The sequence below is a fragment of the Heliangelus exortis genome, chromosome 14 (assembly GCF_036169615.1).
Source record: "Heliangelus exortis chromosome 14, bHelExo1.hap1, whole genome shotgun sequence".
Classification (NCBI taxonomy): Eukaryota; Metazoa; Chordata; class Aves; order Apodiformes; family Trochilidae; genus Heliangelus; species Heliangelus exortis.
Window position 1 is genome coordinate 5,150,193 of NC_092435.1, and position 26,175 is coordinate 5,176,367.

At 47.1% G+C, this 26,175-nt stretch overlaps 1 protein-coding gene across 20 annotated transcripts in view; it reads right to left on the reverse strand.

Moving 5' to 3' along the window:
• The window catches only part of MBNL3 (muscleblind like splicing regulator 3), an 84,545-nt gene extending 59,971 nt beyond the window's left edge, over positions 1–24,574 (reverse strand). For 7 of the 20 annotated variants that reach the window (XR_011728728.1, XR_011728727.1, XM_071757950.1 and 4 more), the window contains exon 1: positions 23,523–23,660. Coding sequence is in view for 2 of the 20 variants with exons in the window: in XM_071757943.1 (XP_071614044.1) it covers positions 22,146–22,172 (27 nt within the window). In the remaining 18 variants the exon portion in view is untranslated. Of the gene's footprint in view, positions 1–22,145; positions 22,252–23,264; positions 23,403–23,522; positions 23,676–24,552 lie in introns of those variants that run through there. The other 13 variants (XM_071757949.1, XM_071757947.1, XM_071757938.1 and 10 more) reach the window with 9 other exon arrangements.
• Positions 24,575–26,175: the final 1,601 nt, after the last annotated feature.

Genomic DNA, 26,175 nt, shown 5'->3' on the forward strand with positions numbered 1-26,175 from the left:
GTAACAAAAACACCTCTTATTTACGGGCTATACGGAAGGGCATATCACACACAAAGGTACTCAAGATACATTTGTGAAATAATTCAGGACTCAGGAAAAGGGAAGCCTTGACTTACTCCTCAACTCAGACCTCTTAACAGCATCCTCAGGTTGCAAATCAAATATATGATGACAGAAGGAGACTAAAAGACTGGAAAAAAAAAAAGCATGCAATGTATTTAGGATAATTTATTTCAGGATTAAAAGAAAGAAGTTAGAACATGCAGGAAATAAGGAAAAGCAAACACAGCAACAATTGAGAGCGTATTTTCCACCTCCATATGCCAGCAAAAATCCAGAGTAGCTTAGTCCAAAAGCCCCTATTGTCACGCAGGTAGTCACTGCAGGTCATTATTTAAGACAGAGAAGATGCTCTTGTCTGAAAGTGCCAGACTGGATTCTTGGAAACAAGGGTTGAAACCGTCCTGCAGCCACAGGTGCCTCAAGTGACAATCACTGCAAACAGGGGCTGCTGTATCCCTGTCTCTCAGTGATGTTTGGCAGGAACAGCAATCAGGCATAAGAAACTACTACAGGAAAGGCTGAAGAAGCACTAGATGAATAATCTGCCTCAGACCTCAGCCATTATAGTATGAAACAGGACACAAGAGGGGGGGCAGAAAGCATGCACATGAACATATATATCAGCCCCATTAGTACAGCAGGCTGCAACAGGATGCAAGGCATGTCCAACAACTCCAGTCTTGCTTGTGCAGCAATAAACACCCTCAGTGCACGAAAGAAAGACACTACTCTTGTAGCTGTGGGGGAAGAGGTGAGCCAAAAGGCACTTGGAAGGTGCAAGGGCCAGTTCTGTCATTGTACTTTGGCACCAAGTGCCAGTCACTCAGCTAGTGGCCAGGGGCTGTCTGACTGGTGGCACTGTGTGCCTGAGAGGGGCTGGGGATGCACATGGAGAGGAGCCAACACAGATAACCCCTGAAAAAGCCATGGGAAAATCAAAGTTGCTCTCAAGGTTCTTCCCCAGCAGGTCAGAGTTAGTGTGCTGGGCTCTCCTGTCTTACACACATCCCAAAATCTGTTATTCATTGCTCTTCATCTCAGTGCCAGGTGGATGAATCAACTTTTCAGGGACTGCACATCGATGCTCTGTCATCCCTGAGACAGCTGAGTCATGGACATCACTGCAGTCCTCAGATCTTCAATTCTCTCCTTACCCTCCTGCCTCTGTAACACAACAGCCTTCAACTTCTCTCCCCTGTGGAAGCCTTAGTGACCTGAATTGCTTCCAATTGCTCACATCAGGCTGGTGGCACACTTTTCTTCCAGAAAGCATCTGGCTCTGCAAGAAACTATTAAATCAAAACCAGAAGCCTGACAAAGTGGGCTCTGCTGGCCAGGGCAGCTGTACAGATGGGCAGTGTCTTCCACATGCCTTGTCCTTCCTGCCACCACTACACAGCCACCCATGGCCAACAACACAAAAACACACAAGCACCTGCACCTGCCTGGTTTGGTGTCTGTCCAAGCTGACTTTTGAAGCAGCAGACCAAAAACCCAGATAGGGCCACATTCCCTCAAAGCTTGAGCACGCACTCTGAACCACCATCCATTAATGCATTAATTTTCCCCCCACCCAAGGGAAAGAGTTTGGGTGATGAAAGAGGGAAGAGATAGATGGCAAGTGGAGTCTTTGTTTTAATTGGCTGCTGGTAAGAACATTAGAAGGATGTTTGAAGGAGAATGATTACTGGCAGAGTGCAGAGGAGGTAATCAAAGGTGTCTGACAAACGGAATTTATGATGCAGTTTAGCAATCCATCACCTGGCTCACATTCCTACATAACACCTACATAAGCTTCAAATTATACCTAGCTTGGGGGGTCTGGAAAAAAGTGGCTGGTGTTCTCAGTACAAATGCACTGCTTACTTTTGCCTTTGTTTACACAGTTTAATCCTATTCTCAAAACAGATGCAGTCTGTATGCCTCAAGTTTTTATGGTTGTTTTCTGTATGTTTTGCTCCACTGACATCTGTCTTCCACTTATACTAGCACATTTAAAATAGGTATCTTTGACTTTAAAACCAGAAAACTATGACAACTTACTCACTGCAGAGAATCTTGTGTATTTCAAGTGCTTTACTATATATATATATAAAAAAATCTCATATTTGACCCATTCTTTGACTTCAGAAGTCATGTACAAAACTGTTTGTACAGATTTAACATCTCAAAAATGTGTTAAGATGTTCACTGCTTACTAGTCCAGGATTTTACCCCTAGCCCTTCTTGCAACCCCAGCTAAAAGCACTTTGCTCCTTCTAACATTACTGAAGCAACGTATTTCAAACAGGGGAGGGAAATCAGTTCACATACAAAGGATGAATAATTTCAAATTCTATGTGTGAGGCCAACTTTGTGTACTAAATGCATACAAGGGAACACACGCTTACAGCAAAAACTCAACAGTGGAAATTTGGCTCCCTGCAACTCCCTGTGCTATAGATGCATTTTTTCCAGAGGAAGTCCAATGGTCTTGTTTGTTTTCCTCGCTAATGGAGGAGTTCAATGAAATTTTCTATTGGGAAAGTCTAATGAGGTCAGAATAACAGAACAGAGTAACTAGGAAGGAATGTCCTTGCATTTTATTTTTAGAAGGATAAAGGTGGGGCCTTGCAAGAGGCAGGGGATGGGCCTGTTTTGGCACACATGGCCAGGCTGGAATGCTTGGTCCTATGAGCTTGAGGGGGTTTTGAGCTTAGTTTTGTAACAGCAAACCCCTTGCAGCAATCAGCAACAAGAGAATGGAAGGGTCCAGCTGGGAGAAGAGCAGAGGGCTGGGGGGCAGAGAGGCAGCTGGGACAGCAGCATCCCTGGAGACCAACTGCAGCTTAGCCACATTTCTCTCTTCAACCTGTTTCCCCTCCTTGGCTAAGAAGATGAGTACTTTTTCAGCTTCTCTGCTGAAACAGAGATCTCTCTACTTCTCCACGTCCAAGGGAATCCAAGCTACAGCAGTGTGAGCATTATGGAGGGAACCAAGAGCCAGAAAAGCCCAACAGAGCCATGCAGGGGGGCACATGACACCGCAAAGGGAGCAACCAGCAGGGAACAGGACTTGCTCTGCTGTTCATTTGGAGGTCAAAAAACTGCAAAGCAGCCACAGGAGCAAAGAGATGGACCAGAGTAAGGCTGTGAAAATGAAAAGGAACAAATCTCAGTAAAAGAACTGAGGCGGAGCAGGAAGTGGCTTGACTGGGTTACACAGGTAGGGAGGAAAATGGGTGCATTCAAGAGCAAGCAGGCTGTGGTCTGCTTCCTGGCATTAGCTAATCTGATTGGCACAAAGATACAAGAAACAGAGGCTTAAATAGCTCATGGGAGTAGATCTTCAGCTGGGGAGAGCTATCATCACTCAGCAATTAACCCTCTCAAAGCCTCTGCCCTTAAATCCAAAGTGTGGAGCTGACACTGCCGAGCACACCAAACACAAAATAAAGAACAAGATCAAGTGGCTTTGTAAGGGTTAACAGACAGCAGAGAACAAGATGTTCCATGCATTCAGGTCAGAAAAAACAGGACTGTGCCCACACAACACAGGTATCACACAACACATTGCTCTGCCAGGATCACCAGAGCTCAAGCGGAGAAGAAGCCAATCCTGCCCACTGGGAATGAGACTGCAAGGAGCCTCACCTTAATATCTGCAAGGACAGAGTGAACCTAGGGGAATAACTGGTGGAGATGCAGTTTGGGGAGCATCAAAGCTGCCAGCAAGACCAGAGGCTAGCATCTCTGCTCTGCTTCTTGATACTTTCTTTAGGAAAAAAGTAAGGGAAGGCTAAGTATGGGGAAAGTCTTTGGGATAAGGTGCAAAGCACCCTTTTATCCCCCCTGTGCTGCCCAGAGCTGCAGGTCTCCTAGTTGAGCTGAAGATGTAGGTGGAACCAATCCAGCAGACTGGAACCAGAACCCCAGGAATGGTTAAGAGAGGTTAAGAAAATGCTCTTTGACAGGTAGTTATGGGAAGCTGGACTTGCCCTTCAGCATGTGTGTCCTCAAACACCAATGATTCAGAGTGGTACATTGCTTGTGAGTCCTTCCTCTGCTCCCATCCACAGAAAGGTGCTGGCAGAGAGCAAATTCCCTCAGCAGCAGGAGAATGAAGGAATGAACCTCCTTCCATCTGAATCCCAGCTGGAGACAGAGCCAGCAGCACTCAGAGATGGCCAAGAGTAAGAGTAATGCAGACATGCCTGATGTCCCAACCCTGATGCTCTCCAGTGTTCCACTATTTCTAACTCTAAGGATTTTCTAAGCCTGCTCACCATTCCCCAAACAGCTTTACAATTAGTACTTGCTCAGTCTCCTCAGCACTTGTGCAAGCTTCACATGCTCTCAATACCCTTTTGGCAAGGACTTCCACAGCCCCACCATGCCTCCCATGAAAGAAAGGAAGATCTCCTATAGAATCCTTGGCCACAATCATTCCTTTATCTCCCTGCTTTGCCTCAGTTGGTTTCATGATATGCTGCAGACTGAAAAATCAGTCTCTTCCCAAAGACACAACCTTTTAGGGGCTTGTATTATCTATGTACAGCAGTTTACAAAGCTTACTTTCCTCTCAGATAAAGGGGAAGGTCAGGGTGACAGAGTAATTGTGGGATGAAATGCCTTTTCTGGAATCTCGGTACAGCCAGTCTCATTTGCAACCCCAGACTCGGGAGCAAGTTTGCAATTAAAAAAAATTAACAATGACCTTGAATACAAAAGTACAAGTTAACTAACCCACATTCAGGCTTTGCTAATAAAGAAGCTCTTCTGCAGGCTACAGCACAAAGGCACTTTTCCCAAGATCAAGTTACCTCTGCCCAGCTACGCCAGGGTGGAAACTTTATAAAAGCTCCAAAACAGTGCTCATCTGCAGACACCTCCCTGCCCACTCCTCATCCTCCACTCTGCTAGAAGCAGGGTGAGCTGCTTCAGTCCATGGTAAGGGAGGGCTCGTAATTAAGCAATAATGATTACAACCACAAGCCATTTTCAAGGGACTGAATGACCAACTGGGTGGGGTTACATTACGATCCATTAACCTAATCAGCATTTAAACATCAAGAATACATAGCAGAAGCTGCCACTGGGATTATAAAACAAAATGAGAATATGCTCTTAAAACATGCATCTCTCAAGGCTCTGGAGAGCCTTGCAGCCATGTCTTCACAGATAATCACATCACAGGTACAGTACAAGATTAGCAAAAAAGTGCCCAGAGCTAATGAGCCTGTTTATTCATATTATTTAGCAGAGAAGTGGTTTTTCCCCCTCCATCCCATGGTAATGTTACCCTGACTGGTGCAGTGCCTGCAGTTAATACCAGATCCATCCCATATTCTGAATTATCCCTTTAGGTATGAGAGCAAAAACACATATTTGGAGAATGAGTGCTTCCTACAACCTCATGCACAGTTCACAGCATCAGAAAATTAAGCTGAGTGGAAGAGTTAAACCCAATACTGCCCCCAAAGCAGAATTTGTTTGGGATCATTACTCATGGACCAGTTGAACTAGGGAGTTGCTACTCTGCTTATTTCTCTATAGATCGCAGGGCAAGGAAAAAACCATGAACTTCAAAGAAATGTCCTGAAAATGCCACATGCCCTAGGATGCCCCATATATGCCATTGGCCTGAGTGCTGTGCCCAATTTTACCCCTCTCCTTAACTGCTCCACTACCTCTTAAGAAAATGGCAGTTTCATACTTTTGCACTTACTGATTAGCTGGGATATCACTGAAACATGATGTCAGTTGCTAATTACCAACTCTTGGTAAGTCCTTTGTATGGCAGTACTTCCTGCTGGGTTGGGTTTTACCAGGCTGTCCTCACTCCTCTGGGAGGCTGAATCACCAACAAGTGGACCTTGGTTGTAGATATATGTACCAGTGATTGACCAAGGGCTCAGAAGTGCTGAGACTACAAGAGACCTATCAGGAGAAAATGGTCTCATCTCCATCCAGGCAGATGTTCAGAACTGCAGCATGGATTTTTGCAGTTTCCCCCATAATTCCCATTTTTTTGTGGTTTCAGTCACTAGTAAAGTGCATTCCCCACAATCCATACCATTTCTGCCCAGCCAGGGGCTCTGCCTAGAGACAAGAAGAGCTCTTTTTCTCTGGATCTTTGTTCTTTCAACATCATCTAACTATCACTCCCATAACACCTGATTTAATATTTCAACCCCTCTAATTGCACACAGTAGAGTTTTATCGGAAATCTGATTATTGTTTGAAAGTCTGAGCATTACACCCCAGCCTCAGAATTGATCTATCGACTGCTTTTAAATCTCCCATTTTAATTTAACATTTAACACTTTATACCCGCATTAATTACATTTCCCACGATCAATATCAACAAACATAATTTCTGGCCCTCTTTTGATAGAGAGACCTTGGAGACCTTTCTCTTCCAAAACTCTCAAGATAGTTTTGCTCTTGAACACAGGCATTTACAGGGCTGATCCTGCCAGTGGGAGAGATGAGAAAGAAATACCCATAAAACCCAGCATTACTAAAGAGGGAACAAGGTTTAGTAAGCAGCAAGGTTTAGTAAGCAGCAAGGTTTAATAACCAACACCACCAGCAGAGACACACAGGTGCAGACCTGGCCCTGGCAGTGGCATGGGGACTGGCCTGGCCCCAGGACGTGGGGAGTGGAGACTCCAGCAGCTCAGCCTCCATCTGTCCCACCCCCGTCTTGGCTGGAGGGGACCACGGGGTGACACTTGTGTGCAGGCTCCATCCTCACTCCTGCCCACGCTGAGCAGCCGGGGAGCTGGGCACAAGAACTGGGGCATGGGAAATGCTCACATCTCATCAGGGACAGCAAAGCTTTACTGGCTCAGGATCTCCCAGTATTTAACACACACCGTGCTCCTGCCAGCCCAAAGGTCCAGGTCCCTCTGCCTGCGTCACCACGGAGAGCAAAGCACTTCTTGCAGGGCTCCTCCAGTCCCCAAGTGGAGCAGAGCTCTTGTTAGCAGACAAACTGCACAGACTCATTAAAGAAGAAACCCATCATGCTGACTTTATATCCAGCTTCTGCCAGCTCTCAAAGATACTAGCTCTAAGGCACTGGAAAGGTCCAGTTTCTTCAGGAGGGCTGTTTCTGTGTTGCAACTGGAGACAGAAGAAAAGCATCCCTAGCCCCCCAGAAAACAGGAATATTTGTCCCTGAATAATTCCTCTAGTACATTAAGCACATGTCATTCTTACGCAAAGGCTGCCCTGTACAGCTGCCAAGGTCAGTCAGACCTTGCTCTATTTGCTGCAGAAGGGCTGGCTGCTCAAGTCTTACCTTGTACATATTTTTTTTCCTATGTGTTCTCTTGACTTAGATTTCCCTGCTGCTAATGCCTATGCATCTTATTGTCTGTTCAGTAGGTCGTGCTACCTTCTCTGCCTGTTGATAATTACTACCCAATATTCAATACTCAAGACAGTCAAAAATCCAGCAAACTGATTCTTACAGTATGTTTAATTCAGAAGATACCAAGGACAATACTGAATAACAATTTTCAAGGAAAACATGCTCCACAGCTTTTGCTAACAACATCAATATGTTTCTGTTTTCAGGGGGTCTTGACCCACTGTCCACTCACACGACCATCACTGTTCACATTCTAGCATCTACATACAGATGATTTCTTGTGCAAGGACAGCAAATGTTTAAATTCAACCAAATGGTACTGCTTGCCCACACAAGCTCCAGATTACAATACCAGTGAGTGCAGACTCAAGGAAGCAGCCAAGTACTGAAAAGCCTGGAAACAAATTGATGCCAGAGTCTGAAGTTAAGGCCCTATGCTTCTTAGGCTGCATACATAGTATTACACACAACAGTCAATAGTTTTACCTAGACTAAGGACTCTCCCTTTCCTCAAAATGTAGAACTGCAGGGGCAACAGTCAAATTTAGATTATTTGCATAGGGAAGAAAACCAGTGTTTTGAAACTGTACAGCATCATGATACTGCAAAGGGCTCAAATGCCAAAAAAGTTTAACCCAACCAGTACCTCTGGAGAAGAACAGGGTTCAAGTGCCCTGCCTGAGGTCAAGTGATCTGGTAGAAAAACTTCCCAACAGCCTGCCCTGCTCAAGAAGCATAGTGCCCTGCCCCAGCCTCAAAATCCCAAATCAATGGATGGATGGCAAGCAAACATGTCCAACACCTCCCTGCCCTGAGAGAAACAGTGGAGTCTGACAGTGAGCAGTTCTTTCTTGCTGGTTTATTTCGAGCTACATCTCACCACACCATATCTACCACAGCAACATTTGGTGATGAGCTCTTGCTTATCAGTGTCTGATGCAAGCAAGCAAGCTTCAAGCCAGTGAGGAGATCTGGTCTGGTGAGAACAGCAAGCTGTAACTCCAGACAAGGGCTCACACATCCCTCTGACTAGCCCAGAAACCAAACTGTTTCAGCTGTCCAACTTTGCCCCTCTGCTTCAACCTTGTTCATGAGGTACAGTCAGTAACACCAATGTCACATCCCCCTGAGAATTCACCCTGAGGGCTACAAGCTCCTAAGGGTAGAACCCCCCCCCCCCCAGTTTTATTCTGTATCAGACTCCGACCTTAGTTGGACCCCCACAGCTACTGCTGTAAATAAAAACCATCATTCATGCTTAAAACACATCCTGGTGCCAGCAGCCTCTCAACTTGAGCCGGGCAGCAGTACAATGGGGCTGCACAGAGGGGTTAAGAAGCACTGCTGAAAAGGGATACAAACAAGGACTTGAGGCTCTGAGCAAGCACGCTCTGCCATACATGCAGCTCAAAAGGTTAGCATCACTTGTGAGCAAGAACTGTCTGGCTGAACATACTGCCTTTGTTAACTGAGAATGGCTGCATGATGGAGTGGGCTAATTAACTGCATTTTACTTTTGGGGACCCAGGCTTAAATCCTGGCTCTTGTCACAGCTGAAAATGAATTTAGGGACTACAATGAGTGCCGAGACCATTTATTTTCCACAAAATCATCAAATAATTGCCAGTCTCCCGACAGAGAGGCCCAGAACTCTATGCAGGGACACTAGTGCTTATGCTGTTATTTTCCTGCATATAGAAGTTATTAATGGATCAACGTGAGCATTCATCACAGCTGTCACTGCTGCTGAGTGCCCAAATGAAGCAGCACATCATGGAACATGGTGTGCTTCATGAGGCAGTGCCATGCAGATTGCATGTCCTGTAGGGAGGGAAGATGTGCCTGGCAACATTTAAATTTAAATTTTCATACAGATCCATATATCCCTTAAATTTAGAGGAGCATAATGCAGCCCTGGTGTAACTCGATAGTTACTTCACTGGGCTGGTCGTGGTCCAAGGGAGCTGAGGGTAATTTCCCCACTTCCTCATGGCTCAAGGCTGCCCAGTAGAGCCAGCAGAGAAGTGAGCACTTTCCGCATAAAGTAATTCTCTATTTTTATCTTGCTAAGAAAGTTTTTCATGTGAAATGAAAACTCCTCCTTCAGGGAGAAGCCAAACACCCTTTTCCTTTCAGATTTTTACCACATAAGTCTTCATCTGACCAAATGAGACATTTTTCCACTGAAAGGAATCATTGTGGAAAAACCAGAAGAGCAGAACAGCCCCTGAAGGTCTCCAAGCAAGAAGTACCAATATATTATATTCATGACTCTGGTGGCAGGATGTTCATTCATACCACTGTGCAGTCTCATCTCACCCCTCTGTGCCTCAGGTCACCCATGATGGGTGACAGGTATCATGGGGATCATTGGTGTCAAAGCACTTTTGAGAGCAATAAGCTCAATGTGTAGGGTAAGCAGCAGTTGGTGACTGTGAACCACACTTCTGGACACAATATGATGCTCTACTAAAGCACAGAGGGTACTGCATCTAAGGTGCCACCCTCTTCCTCCTCCTCCCTCAGCAAAGAGTGTTTCCTGCATCCTTGTCTGTCTGCTCAACTGAACATGGGCAGAAGACAGAAGACATCCAAAGGAGCACAGAAAGGTTTTTTCTGAAGCTGCCTCTGGTACATGAACACTCAACAATAACCATGGGTTGCATATACAGCAACACATGTGCAATACAGCAGCTTTCATCTGCACCAAACAAGAGACCCAGACACTCAGATTTGTAACACAGCAACACACAGGGTGGGTGTTGCCTTCTTGACAGTGTTTTACAGCAAGCCAAAGGCTGTGTGGAAGGCTTCCCTTGAAGAGTAGAAGAGGAAAGCATGAGTTGGATTTCCGTCCAAAACAGGGGGAGGAGGGGCAAGGGACTGGTCAGAAGACACCCATGAACTGGGTAAGAAAGGAGCAGCAGCTTCAGTGCCCAGGGGGCTGATGAAGAACCAGAGGAACAGGTTCTCCCTGCTCCCAGGCAGAGTGAGATTCCCAAGGCCAAACCAAATTCTGCAAGTAAGGGCCACAAGTCTCCCCCTCACCATTATCTTTAAATCCTCTTTACTCCACAAAGCTATTCTCCACCCTCCTTCTCTTTTAATCAGGGCTGACCTACAGATGTCAGCCTCATTTCAGCTAAATCAACGCAACTGCCACATCTAGGATGCTGCACCAGGAAAACACACACTCTCTTGGCTGGATTCCAGAGTCTACTTCTTGGTCTAGACCTGACCTCCTTCCCCTTTTGCAAGCTTAATCCTTTACCTAAGGGCACAGTGAACATACAGGGACTCCAACGTGGGTCTGGCTACACTCAGTCTCTCCTTCAGCCTTCAGAGCCAGAAAAAAACCTCTTTTGATCATGCTGCACAAAGAGTAAGAATTATTGATGGCAGGCTCCCCCAGAACTGCACGTTCTTCAAAATTACACATACTTCAAGAGCTAAAAAGCAAATATGAAACACACATTTTATGTGCTGCAAGGTACACCCCTACCCTAGAGCTCACCTAACAGGCCACAAACCTCCAATTAACAGTCCCCAGTGCTTCCTCAGATGCAGCCCTGGCTTTGCATTGAAACCATAGCCACGTTGACACATCCAGCTTTATTTAAAGGTTGAAGCTGAATAGAATAGTTTGTGTTGGACGCGACCTTAAAAATCATCCAGACCAACAGCACTGCCACAGGCAAGGACACGTTCCCCTAGATCAGGATGTTCAAAGTCCCACCTACCCTGGCCTTGAACACCAGCTCATCCTTCAGCAGAAACACAAGATATTGATACAGGACACAGAATACAAAGGACTTCAACCAGCTACCATGTCACCCTCCCACAGCACCTTACTGGGCACAGCCCAACAACTTGCTGCAACAGTGCAAACTGAGAGCTTGCTGATGGCTCTTCCATATGGCACACCTGGCCCATTCCCTTTTGTCCCTACCCCCTGTGGCCAACATGCAGGAGTCACAGGCTAGAGATGGATGGACAACAGCTTGTCCTGTCTTGCCCCACCTCTACCTCTCATACAATAAATAAACAAATTATGTATCTTTCAATGAAAAAAATTTTCCCCCTTCATATCCATGCTAAAAATGTCCTGACAATTTTTCAGGTTTTTTTGTTTGGTTGTTTTTTTTCCTGAAGCCAACCAAACTGGAATTCCTTTTTCCTTTTTTTTTTTTTTTTTTTTTAATTGATTTTTCAGTTTAGCCATCTACTAGAAATAACAGCTAGCCTTACATTGCTGGCTGCAGTCTTACAACCTGGAACTGACCCCAGATGAAGATGAAAGCAAGGTATCACAATGTGGATGGTCTTGGTGTTGGTGGGGCACCCTACCAAAAACATCCATAGTCAAAAGGAAATTACAGGGTCGGTGAAAGAAGCCACACATTGTTGCATGAAGTACCTCAATGTTACTTAAAGAATAGAAAATAACAGCACAAAGGTTAAATACAACTAACATTCTAATCCAAGCCTGCCAAATTAAGGGCCAGTTCCAGAAGCTATGGTCTCACCAGGGATGTGCTTCTGGCACTTAGAGGAGGTGTGCTGAGGAAGGGGCACTCAGGTAGCACATGTCTACCTTCACCAAGGTGCCTACTACATGCCTGCCACAGAGGAAGCAATGTCACACAAAGCACATCTGGTTTCAGGCAGAGCTTAAGGCACATAAAACTACATTTCTTCACGATTGAGATCCAGTTCTGGAAGGCTGGGGGCAGATGTATCTATCTTGTGTGGAGATGCCCTCTACTCAACCCAGCCTAAGACCTTCACTTACATGAGGCTGTGATTAGGGGATTCAGGTCATGAGCAAGCAGATCTCATGCTTTAACTCTCTTTCTCCTTCTCGTTTTTGTTGCTTGAATCTCCAGGGTAAACACCACCACATTCTTGCAGAAACCTAAGCAAACCCATGTGCACCAGCTCTCTCCCTCAGAACAGGGAGATGCAATAAACCCACTTAAAGGTGTCTGATGCTGCTGCTGTGCCTTGCTGCTCTCTCCCCACATTAATGGCTCAAACAGCAATCCTAAGGCCACTGTTACCTTCTCAGTCTCCACAGTTTTGCTAATATTACTGCATCAAGTACATCAATATTGTTGCATTTGTGACTCCCCTCTGGTAGACCCCCAGAAGCTGTACAGTGAAAAATACAGCAGCCTGAATCTCCTCTCACTCTCCCAGTTAGGAGGCTTCCTCCCAAGATCACCCTGCTAAGAACCACTGACAACACACAGGCTTAAGACCATCCTAAAAACATCCCACACAGCCAGTATCAGACTGCAGCCCTAGTTCCACCCTCCTATAAGCATCATGCAGGATTAAAACCTTGCTAAGGGATCTGCTTCCAGCACTGCTACTGATTACTGGCAGCTTTCACTACCTGCAGATGCTGTCCAAAAGCACAGAAGAAAAATTCGTGCTCTTGGGAGTTCACAGTCTAGATACAGAGGTCAGGAGACACACTCTGTTCTTTTTAATGCAGTTATATTGAGAGAAGGAAAAAAAAAAAAAAAAGTCAAGCCTGTATGCGTCTCAGAAGCAGATTATGGCTATTAATACAAAGATTACTAGCATTAAATGAATTTAAATTCTTTCTATTCAGAATATTAGGTTTTTTACATTCCTTCCAGTATCATTCCCATTTGTAGTCAGCTTCACTATCTACCTATCACAAAGATGTTACATTTGTACAATAATCACCATAATGGACTACACCCCCTCAGCAGTTTTCTTGTACTGGGCATCTTAAAAAAAAAGGCATTTGTGGTGCTAACCTAACAAGCTTCCTATCTTCCTTTTATTTATTTTTTTAAATAATTGCTGCATTCTCTGTGAAGAAATTCTGCAGTCCTAGTAGCTTTTTTTGCCTATTAACAGGCAAGGACAAAGTCTCCCCAGCACAGCAGGAGGGTTACACCTGTAAAAGGAGTGGGTGCTGCTGAGCCCCAGGGCTCTGCCAGGGAGAGCTGAAGGTGCTCTCCAGCCTGGCCATGCCACAGCATCAGAGTCAAAAGGGACCAGCAAAAGGTGTCTGCCAGTGGTGACCAACATCTGATTTTCAATTTGGGTTGCTCCTTGTGGACATTCATAGTCGAGCTGAAAACAGTGCTCTGCACTACCCCTCTAGGAATTTTATAAAGCCAGCACCAGCAAACTTGAAGGTGGAGCACACCATAACAGGAGCAAAGCCAGCCACAGATTTATTCTCATGCAAAAAAACTCCTTTTGAAATGTAAAAGTTTAGCTGTAGTCTCCCTCCATCCAAATACCCCATTCACCAAAAAGTATCCAGAGAATGCTTTAAAAGAAAGTCAGCAGTCAAGCAGATCACCAGCCATGTATTTGCTGCTGAACATCATCAATGTTTCTGATCAGAGCTTCTCACACATTTGCATCTACACTTTACTGAAAGGGAACTCCACAGCAAACAAACCCAGAACTCCTGCCTGTCAGCCCCAAATCTGGAGCAATTGCTTCCCAGTCCTCCCCTTTGCTTCCCTGGCCTGCTCATCATCAAGACAAGTCAACTCATCCCCAAGTCTACAGAGTAGGAATCATTAGGCAGTCATTTGAAATGTAGCTTGTAGTCTGTAGTTATTTCCCTTTGTACAGTATCAGTTCAAGTGTCATCCTTTTGCTTCAATAAGAGGGTTATGGCTGGAAAAACCCACCTGCCTTAGCTCACAGCCTCATGCAATGGCTGTATTAAGCATTACTCTAATCAACTGGTATATTACTAGTGTTCTACTGAAATAAAAAAAAAAATAAAATAACCAAACCCACAACAAAACCCCTCACCAAACAAACAAAAAACCCCAATAAACCCAGCAGCTCAGAGATCATCAGTGACCACTCAGCCCTACCCATGCAGATGCTCCCCACCATTTCCACTCATCCAAGTACAGGCTGCATTGGCCAGAGCAGTTCTGCCCTCCCGTGGGGTCTTGTTCCTGCCCTGTCCCTCAGCCAGGACAAGCATTCAAGGCAGAGGAATGAGGACAGCAGCAGGAAGGAGAGAGTGCACCTTTCAGTGCCAAAACCCATTTGAAGGGCATGAAATGGCAGGCTCAGCTCCTCCTGGTACCCATGGGCACTTGGCAGAGCTTGGAAGCTCGAGCAGCCAATGGCTCTGCCTTGGCAATGACCCTCTCTCAAGAGACTTCCATAATTTCCCCCAAAAACCCCACATTCTCTCCACAAGTTTGCTTCTCTCCTTGTATGCACTCATACACATGGGAAGAACAGGGTGCAGACCCTATTACAGGGATGAATCCTTCACCATTGTGCAACCCAACACTCTTCCCATCCAGAAGTCACCAGGCACTGAATTCCCTAGGTTGGCTTGAGCAGGTGGAGGTGTTCCAAGTTCTGGGGGAGAAACTATTTCTCACATAAGCTGGTGTGCAAAATGGTGCAACGACCCAACTAAGGACATCTAGGACATACTTTACAGCTGGGCTGAATTTAGAGATCCTGGTATCTCTGGAACGAGACGGTGGCACTGTGCAGAAAATAATTAGATCTGTTGTTAGATGAGCCAGAAAATTCCCTGTACCTTAAGAATGGATCTCAGGGTCTTGTCAAATGTGTAACCTTCCACCTAATATAGGACACAAAATGAATCTGGCTTGCAGCAGCAGCATCCTTACTCCAACCTTGGTATCTGAGCATCAGCTACTGAATGCATCATATTGTGACACAGTTCCTAGAGCTGGACAGTCCCCAGGCCAGCAGGTCTCTCTCATTAGCAAGGCTGATAAAACCTCATGCAGAACCCACACCACATGCCCTACTCAGCTCCTCAGTATCACAAGAAATGTGGATCACAATTACTCATCTGACTGCAAGCAGATTCAAGAATGTGGATGCCACTACCAAAATCCAAAATCCTGAGGGCACAGAGGTGCTTCACAACAACCCTCTGTGCTCTGGCTTCCTTAGGCAGATAAAACCCAGCATATGGAGGCTTCAGAAACATGGAGAGACCACCTGTAACCCTACTGATGGCTTCATGCTACTGTTTCTTTTTTGTGCCTCAAAAATTATTTTACTGAAATGTCTCTGAAAACAGAGCACAAGACCTCTGGTCCAGCACTGCTCATTACCATTTTCATTAAAAAATTCACACTGTATTTAAAAGGTCTCAACTGATACCTGGTATGGCTGTATGATCTACCCATTGTCACTTGCTGGCTGTAAAGAGATCCTACAGTTGAGAGGTTTAAGAAGAATGAACAGCACTGATGAAGAGCTTTGACCAGATTTAGGGGAGACAAACCCAAAGACCTCTCTTCTCCATCAGTTTTGTATCTTAATAGCCTGCAGTAACACTTTGCATGCTGTGTACTAACCCAGTGCTCTGGGGGACAACCCCCAGGAGCAGCCAGCCATGGCTCAGAGCAGGAGATGCTCTTTTGCAGGAGCTGGTTTTCCTTTTAAGGGGAAGGTTTCCCCAACAGCAAGCAGGAATATTTGGCAGTTCACCATTCCAGCCTTCAGGACAGCTTTACCAAGCAGTCCATCTACCCACATATGTCCCTCCCAATATTACAGCACAACCGCCACCACTTCACCCACAGCCCCAGGACCTTCCACCAGAAGATCCCCAGATGTTTCACAAACATTTAAGTCCCAGCATCCCAATTAACTCCAGGAGCATTATCCCCTCATGACCACGGAGAGCAGAAGCAGGCTGAGGAGTCCTTGTCTTCCAGTGAGCCTGTCAAGGAGCCATCCATGGGCAGCCCGACCTGCCAGCTCCCTCCCTCTGCTCATCCACAGACCTACAAGGTATTTCAAAGGTTTTTCCAAAGCACACAGGAAAAAATGCTGCCATCCTCTATGCAATAAAAAGGTCTACTACAGCTTTCATCACCCAAATTAAAAAGTCAAGGGCCGAAATAAAGAGTCTCTAAAATATTCCAAAATATCTGAAACTTACTGCTGCCTTGCAGAATGAAGCCAAACATCTTAATATGGAAAAACACCACTGCTTTTGACCTAAACAGATTGAGAACAGGAAGTAAAAACAAATTAGGCAGCTGTGGCCTCCCCCACTATGAGCAAGAGCAGAGAAACCTGCATTTCCTGCCCACACTCACCCAGGTCTGCACATGGTTTGTGCAGGGGGCAATCCCACCTAAACCAGCCAGAGATTGTTATTTAAGCTCCCACAGACAAGATTAGGCCATTATCTCTGAGGAAACAGCTGGGGAGAGCCAGTGAAAGGAAGAGGGCTGCAGGAATCTCCTAAAAATACTGCACCCATCTGCAAAATGCACAGGGCCAGGCTCCCCTGTGAGGGGATTCCCCTTCTTTCTGTGGCATTCTCAATTTTCACCAGCCAAATTCCTGACTCAGGACAAGCATATTTCAGCAGTTAATTTTGGTTTTATTCCATCATCACCAGCAAACCCTGCAAAATTAAGTCAAGCCCCAACTGATTCAAAACCTAACTGCATCTAACCTAAGTAACAGCTCTGTATTATCTGGGGTTTTTTGTATTTTTATTTTTTTGATCTTGTGCATATTACATACTAATTATATTTTCAAGCTTTCATTTGTACATACAGTAACAATCCAGAAAGACAGAGATGAGCTAATTTTCATATCTGCACTTGATTAAGGTGCTGGAGCTTTTAAAAAAACTGACAGGTAGACCATGGGGCTTACAAGAAAGAAGAAACCTGAAAAAATTACCATCTAAGCATCTCTTTTGTTAAAAATGGTATCTCAAAGCCAAAGGGGATGGCTTTAAAACCTTAGCAGAGCAATATCACAGATGTAATGCAACAGAAAATGCCATTTACACCAACACTAAAGATGCAGCTCAGACACTGGTAATTTGATTAAAACTCTGGTTTCAGAAAATCTTATAAGCATAATTTTTACTAGCTCAAGCAGATTTTTCCTACAAGATTTTAAAATATCACGTCAGGTGTAGAATACTTCGTAAATCAGAGTAAGATTTTTTTACTTGTGTTAATTTTTGTTTTAGAAAAATAGCCTTTAATATAACACTGCCTTCACAGCAGATTTATGCCAGCATTACCAAAAGCAGAATTTCACCCAACACTTCTGGGTAATACAGACATCAGCAGAACAGAGGGGGGAAAAAGCAATAAAGATGCACAACCACACACTTTGTGCATTACCATCCAAGACTCTTACCAGAGAAGGATGGGTATTTTGTGCCACTGTTTTGCAAGAAATAGTCCATGAGCAGCTCCTACTCACAGTGACCTCCAGGTCCTCCCTCATATTTTTTTAAATCCTTCTCACTGCAAGGAAGGAAACTCCCCCTGCTCCCATTATCCTCCTGTGTGAAATCCTCTCTCTGCCCCAGTAAAAATTAAAAAAAAATTAAAATAATTTTTAAAAAATTATAAAAAATCCAAGTTTATCACGCCGAGGAAAGAACAGTAAGTGGGAAAGCGAAAAGGCAGTCAGAAGTGCCGCCAAAAAGAGCTCTTCCTCAAAAAAAAAGCCCTCCCTTAGGAAGCCTGCCAGTCAAACCCGATCACGAGGCTGTTTTCCGAGGGTGAATAGAGTTCTTATTGACACAGCTTATGTCTGCAGCATGCAGCCCTCCGCAAGGCTTTCAAGAGCAGATCGGATTACACAGACACATTCTCTCTGATTTTATGCATTCAGAAGCCCTCAGACATAAAATACCCAGCTCTGAAGGCCACCGGTTTTTCAGCTTGCTATCAGCCTATGTGTCCAACGGGGGGGGGGGGCGAAATAAATAAGTAAATACATTTAAAAAAGGAGGCAAAGAAATCCTGGCACCCTGGCTCCAGAGGACCTCACCCTTGCTGAGCAGGGCTGTGTAATTTGGAGGCCAAACCACAGATTTGCTCCATGTGAGTAATAGGAGACAACTCACTCCCATGGTGGGTACTTAGCATTTGGACAAGAGAAGGGGAAAAATAAATATCTGCTGACACTCTTTAAAATGAGGGAAGATAACATCACTGCGGGTAGGCAATCCTTCCTGGAAGATGGCATGGAAAAAGGGAAGGATACACACCTTTTAAAAGAACACCAACCACTGCCACAGTTCAGCAGGCCAGAGGTGCTCAACTGCAAAAGCACTGCAAGCACAAAATCAGACAAATCATCTACACAAGAGCAACAACTTGCGCACACACATGGGAACTTAAAAGTAAAAAACCTAAAAGGGTCAATTTATACTGTTACTATACTTAGGGAGCATGATGAGGAACCACATTGCAGAAGACATCCATCCGAAGTCTGGAGAACTTCTGATGCTGCACAAAAGGTGAGCAGAGAATTACAAATGTTCTGTTATTAAAAATGCTCCAGCCAAAAGACTGCATTTCAGCACGGGAGACAAGCCTGTGCTTAAATTACATGGCAAATTAGGACCTCAGCATTGCCCTAGAGAACAATTCATACACTGCCCACACTGACTAAAAAAGAAACTCACAGAACAGTCAAAGAAAAGCAGTGCAGTAACTGGTTCCCTATCACCTAAAAGGGAACCACTCCTGCACCAATTCATACACACTCAATTGAAGCTTCCCACTGAAATAGTACATATGGCAAAAATAGCAAATCAAGCAAGCTTGAGCTTCAGAGCTTTTGAGGGATTTTAAGAGCAAACACACACTGCTCAATAAAGACATGCTCTCCTCCTCTTACAGGCTGCAATCACTCCCCAACTAAGTGCTTCTGGCCTGTTTCAAAAGATTTGTCTCACATTATTTTGGGGTGCTCAGAGGCTGGATCTGGGTAACCCAAATGTGGAGTGCTCTGTCTGCCTACAGGGGCAGCTCTTTGCTTGCCTGTTCTGTACCCTTTTCAGAGCGCAACAACAACCACAGCTCCTGTAACTACCTTTGGAAACTGAGATCTAAGGCAACTCTGCTTTTCAGTGCACAGCCTCCCACTCAATGAGCAGCCTTGTGTTTCTAGTACTCATTTGAGTTTCCACACATGACTTCTAGTATGTTCATGGTCAGAAAGGCCTGCTCCTGTGATGGCTACATACTCTTTCTCAACGTGTCTGACTCACAGTGGTTTGCTACACTGCCAAAGCCAAGCTCTCCCCACTGGCATGGCAGGGGTGTCCTGCTGCAGGCATCAGTCACCCAATTCTGACTGCAGATTCGTCATCATCATCATCACTTGTGCCTACATTAGCCACAAAGAAAATCTTCCTTGGCTTTCATGCTCCTGGACTAAACTGCAGGCACCATTGGCTAGGAAAGCCATGGTTTGAATCGTGCATGAAGAAAGATCAATTAGCAAGACACCAGCAATGCGGGTTTGCTCTCAGCACAGACCAGTGCTGACAATAAAAGCAGCAGTCCAGCCTCACCCTGCCTTGTCTGCACACCCAGGTCCTTATGCCAATACAACTCTTTCTGTGGCCACATGCAGAAGCAAACCAAGGAAGCAGGGATGGCTAAAACAAGCTTTCTTCCTTCTTATTCTGCAAGGTTATTCTTAATCCATAAGGATGGTGAAGAGACTGGAGCAAAGGGCTAGAAGCAGAACCACTTTTTCCACCAGACCACGAGCTTCAAAACTGATTTGCAAACTGTACTGCAAAAGGTAAGAAAACTAACATCCCACCTTGGTAGTCACAAGTTTTAAAGCCCCACTTTGAGATTCCATTAAATGCACAGAACAGCCTCTCACAACCTAATTTCTGGTGGCAGCACAAGTGCAAAACTCTAAGGTCCACATATTCATTTTACTAAGATGGGGCAAGCCCAAGAGACAACTTCTAGGTCTATAAAAATCTAAGAATAACACTTAAGCCTAATGTCAGCCATTCCACAACACAGAAGAAGGACCCAGAAGAAGCCACCACTGCTCATGTACTGGAATTGGGCATGGAAATAATCTGAGAATCCTCTATGTGGATGAAACAACCCAGCATCCCTACTCATCAGTAACTTCCTGCACCATGTGGGCCAGCATCAGGAAGAAGGAATGGGAGCCCAGGTCCACTCCCTCATTCTGTGGGGTTCCCTCACTTATCCACAGAGATGGAAAGGATTTGGTATCCTGCCTTCTCCTGACCTGGCCAGTTGCTGCAGGAGGCTGAGCAACAAAGGTTACAGCACCAAGGGGCTAATTTCCTTGCTGAACATCAGGTCTACTTTGAACCCCTGCTGGTATATCCCAAACCATCTGGAATATAGCACCAGGTCCGCTACACACATGAAACTGTATACAGGCTGAACCAGGTGCATATGTAAAACTGCTGCTTCTGGGAAGGCTGACTGTGCCCAAGAGCACACTGCATCTCCTCTTGCTGTAAAAGCACATCCCATAATACCAAGAAGCTTCTGCACAGTCCATTGTCTTTCAAAGTGAAACACTCAAATGCTGAAATAGCTCTCAAACTTTTCTGGGCCATTACCACTTTTAAATTACTTCATTTAAATATGTATCATGTCTATATATACACGCACACAGCAACAGAAATGAGCGGCCGTGAGAAGGGCTGTTGCCCACACACCCTAATTCTGCACAGCCTCCCAGGTCTGCCTGTGCACGACTGTACCACCACAGCTCCTCACTAGTGCAACCCTTAAAGAGCCACTTTAGAGCCCTGCTGGCAGGAATGCTGGAAAGACCACAGCCTGCAGGCTCACCACCAGAACACTTGCAAGCACACATCTTTTTTTGGGGTACAGAGAGCAGTGGGGGCAGGGAAGTTTTAAGACCAAATTAAAGAGTCCTTTGAAGCCTTCAGTTCTGCATAAAGCTGAACCTTCAGGAGTCCTTCCTTCAGGAGTTTGCCCCTACCTCCACCCCTCAGGGGCTGAGAAGCATGATTTGCACATTCATTTGTATATAAAGCTGGAAGAAGCAGGACTGTGCCATTATGGCATTTTTCCAACCTGGAGAACAGCACCATTGCAGCCCTCACGTACACAAAATACCTGCAAGGAGGACCCATGGGGGGAAGAACATCTCTGCAACCCCATGGAAGCTGTATAGAAACTTTAACTGCAGTACTTCTGCTTCTGCATAATCCCAGAAGAACAAGCTTAATTCAGAGTGCTCCAGCTGAGACACTCGATAGTTTCAACACGGTACAGGCTACTACCTCGCTCTAATTACAGGATGACGTTACATGTCCAACAACCGCTGCAATTTAGTCTTGCCTGATACACCCCAGCTCCAAATTGCTCATCCCACCTCTCCCATACTTTTTGGCATCCTTTGAATAAAGGCAGGGATACACAGCAACATTTCATTGTCACGCACACATGCACCCCAAGCCCCCCAAAGGTAAAGTCATTATATCCTTGTGGTAAAGAAGGCAATGACTTTCCCCACTGCAGAACAAACTAGTTTTAGGCAAAGAGCAGGGACACAACACTTGTTCAGGTGCTTGTCTGCACAAACACGTTACAGAATTACTGCTAATAGCCACCGATGCCCGACACCACAAACCCACACATCACTCCCCAAGCCAGGTGTCGATCCTGCACAGAGCCCATCTCTGCAAGAAACGACTTTTCCGAGAAGCCAGAGCTGCAGGATCAGGCCCCTCAGAGTTTCACTACCTCAAAGGCAGGGGACCTTCCTTATAGCGGCGCACATCCTGCTTTTAAGCTCAAAACCGCATCCGCAGCTCCCGCTGCCATGAAAGCGAAAGGTTTCCTCCCTGCGACCGTCCGCCCGCGCCTGACCCGAATGCTAACAGGTCCCTTACTTGCCACTCGCCTGGCCACAGCCTCATGCTCTACAGGGGAATATTTTGCTCCCGAGCGGACGAGCCGTCCGGCCATCGCTCCATGATGATTCAGCAAGGGGGTGGCTCCCCGTCGGAAGGCACACCTACTGCGAGCTGTCACACCACGGGGCTCGGGGAAAATGGGAGAAGTTGCTCTATCATGGCTGCACTTTTCCGAAATGCGTAGACCTGGCCTGGTAGGGTCGAGGGGTGCGAAAGGTGGGCTTGGGGGGCGAGGTGGTGGGGGGTGTCCATCAGCAGGCACATGGAAATTATTCAAGTGAGTATCCCTAAATTATTCCAGTGAGTTATGCCTTTAACTAAGGCATAACTAAATGAGGCAAACAAAAAAAGCCAAGCACTTTCAGAGCCAGCATCAACTTCGCCAGGCTGTGTTCTTTGTTTCTAGGCAGACTCCAGCGCGGTGGCAAGAATGAACAAATGCGCATGTCTTCATAAGAGTCGTGTGTCTCCCCCCCCCCCCCCAAAAAAAAAAAAAAAAGAAAAAAAAAAAGAAAAAAGGAAAAAAAACACCCCTCCCCTCGGGCCCCTTTCTCATCGCTGTAGCGGCAGGGGAGTCTGCCACATAGTTTGTGCTGCTTTTTTAGAAGTAGAAGACCACTTCCACTCTGCTCTGAGCAGGCATTTCCCTACGAGGCGTTCTGGGCAAGACAGCGCCTGGTACATTTTCAGCTGCAAAAATTAGTTTACATGCCGGCTTTTTCAGTTTGCTTTCGTTTTGGGTTTTTTTTGATTGTTTTTTTTTTTTTCTTTATAGGATTTTTGGCTTTTTTTTATAGGACGAAACGAAACGACACCCTAGCAACGCACCGCGCCAACCACCCTCCACAGCCGCTCCCGCCGCCGCTGAGCTGGGCCGGGGCCGGCCGGCCAGCCCGCTCGCCGCTGGCAGACAAAGGAGCGATGGGCCGGCACCCCCGGCCGCTCCCGGGACAACCGCCAGCGGCCGCCGAATCCCGGCCGCAGGACCAGACCCCCCCCCCCTTGCCCCCCGCCCCGGAGCTCTCCCGCCCCGTCCCCGGGCGACCCGCAGCTCGGCGGGAGCAGCCGGCGCCCCGCGGCCGGGCCCGCCCTTACCTCACGGCGGCGGCGGAGCTGGCAGGCAGCGGGCGGCCGCACCGTGCCACGCACGGCGGCACGGGGCGAGCCACGGGGGCCGGTTTAGCGCGGGGGCCGGCTGCGCGCCGCCATTTTAACGCCTCCCGCCCGCCCTCTGCCCCCCCCACACCCCCCCCCCTCCCCTTCCTCCGCGGCGGGCGGCCACGCGCGGCGTGGAAATGCCGCCCAGCGGCGCCCACCCCCCCCTTTCCCCCCCCTCCCCTCCATCGCCGTTACATTGACGCAGCGGCTCCTGGTCACCGGGCCCGCCGTGGCGGAGCTAGCAGGGCAGCAGCAGCCGCCGCTGTCGTGGCCCCTCCGCCGCCTCCCGCCGCCGGGCGCACATGGTACGCTCCGGGGCCGCGCCGCGCCGCGCCCCGCCGGCCGCGCGCGCCGCCGCGCCGCCTGGCTGCTGCCATGGCAACCGGCCGGACGGCCGCGCAAGGCAGGCCCGGCCCGACCCGGAGCCCACTCGCCCCGCCGGACCCCCCGCACCCTCCGCCGGCGCCGGGAGAGCGGCTGCCGACCTCTGCTCTCCCGCTGGAGGGATCTCCGGGTCCGTGTTGTCCCGCCGGGCTCCCGGAGAAATTGTCCCGCAGCTGCGGAGCTGCCGCCCGCCGCCTGCACCGGCGTGGCACGGGCACCGGCCGACGCACTGGAGGGGGAGCCCGGCCCGGTACCCGCGACTGTTCCCGGCCGCGGGGCATAAACCACCGCCGCACCCTCCCACTGAGTCCGCTCTGTCCCCAAAGCCACCATCACAGCCACCTGCTGACCGGCTGCATCCCTACGGTCCCCACGGTCACCATCGCACGTCCCCGATGCGTCCCCTCTGTCTCCGAAGCCACCGTCGCACTTTTCTGCTCTGTCCCCCTTGTACGCAAAGCCACCATCACATCCCCCAACTGGTCCACCCTGTCCCCAAAGGCAGCATCACACTTCCCCACGGTGTCCCCACTGTCGCCAAAGCCAGTATCACATCCCCCCCAGTGTTTCCACCTTTGTCTCCAAAGTCTTCACTGCATCTCCTCTCCTCTCTGAGGTGTTCTGTCCCCTCTGTCCCCCAAGCAACCATCACATCCTCCCAAGTGCATACTCATCTGTCTTCAAAGCCACCATCGCATCCCCCTATCCCGCTGGGTCCTCTCTGTCCCCAGAGCTATTGTCACACACTCACACACACACACACACACACTCACACACACACACACACACACACACACACACACACAGGGGTTGTGTCCCTGCCAGCCTTGGCCACCCTTACCTGTGTAGTGGCACAGCTCTTCCACGCTGCAGTGCTCATTTTCACTCCTGGTTTGCAACAGAAAATTGTGTACGCTGGGACAGTCGCAAGGGAAAAAAAAAAAAAAGAAAAAAAAAAAAAAAAAAGGTGCAGCGTGGAGCGGATGAGAGTAAATCACAAAGCTGCCGTACATGTTCTGCATACTGCAAACGAGGAACTAATTTCCTGGCAGCCGTCTTCAGGATGCTTCAAGTCAGCCTTCGCCAGTGTGAACCTTGAAAACCTCACAGCATTTGGCTGTGAGCAACCCCACTCTTATTTTAGCATCTAATTCCCGCAAATACAGATACTTTAATTATGTATTTTGTTAGGGTGAGCTGAAAACAACCAACGACTGCTGCATCGCTGAGGAAAACAAAGTCAATCACAAATTTATTTTTAAAAAGCAGCTTTTTATGGAGTCCAGCGACATTTGCTACATTTTGTCAAGCACGAGCTCAACCAGAAGCAGCCGAGGGTTGTTTACTGCAAAGTGGCCCTCCCTGACAGCAGCACTAATGGAAATGACTGTAATAAAACTGCCAGTGTTTGTGCTCTTAGACGCAAAGCAGGAGCCCTGATTTCTGCACCCTGATCTGATGACCACTTTCTCAGTGACTCTCTTCCTAGTTACTGCCACTGATTCATAGTTGAGATCAATTAGTTAATGTTTGCAAAGTCAGTTGAAGATGAAAAAGCGTTACATACTGCTAATAAAACCATAATGATCCCACTGTTAAACATTAAACACACAATGATGTGGGAAAAAAAAATAAAATCATATGTGTGGAAAAATTCCTCTTGCTGCAAGGACAAAGGAACAGCCCCTAAAAAATTAAGGATGAGCTCAAATTTGCATCAGAGGACTGTCTCAGGGTCTGGCTCCTGTTTAGCTCTCTGCTACAAATTATCTGTGTGGCCATGGGCACATGTCTGAAGCCAGCAGTTGCTGAAGCCCTTGGAGGGTTGACCCACCTGAAAGTGGCAAGTTAACCCAGAGCTAGCCAAAAATCAGGTGACTCTTTTGGAAAATGCTGGTCCTGGTCATTTTGTTTCCCCAGCTGCTAAATGAGATGAGGAGTGCACGCTGCAGAGCCTGATTTTCACAGGCCAGATAGCACAGCAGCAAGCAGACCTTGGCAACGTGGTCTTTAAGAGCCAGGAGAGCTTGCGAGACACTTGCATCACACCACAGCGTGAGGAATAAAAGCAGGCGTGGGACTTTCTAGGAGTTTTTTCTTGGCAATGAATCTTGTTTTAGATGTAAAACCGGTAGCTGTGCCACTGGTCAGGCTTCAGGTCGCTGTATGTAAAGGAAGGCATGTCTGATGCTCTACCTACAGGCAAGAAGGAGGAGAGGAACCAGGAAAACCACGTTTGTCTGTACCTTTGGGCCTGCAGATTCATGGTGATGAGGCACCGGTGTTTCTAGCAGGGCAGAAGCCATGGGAGGGGATTTGCACAACAGAAGCTCCAGGCAGAGTGATCTCAGACAGCTCCTCTCCTAAAAGAGCAGTCCTTTGAGGAGGCACCCCTTGCTTCCCCGATTGAACTGCTCCCTGCAAGGAGCATCCCTGAGCTGCAACGGCTTAGTGCATCCCCCTC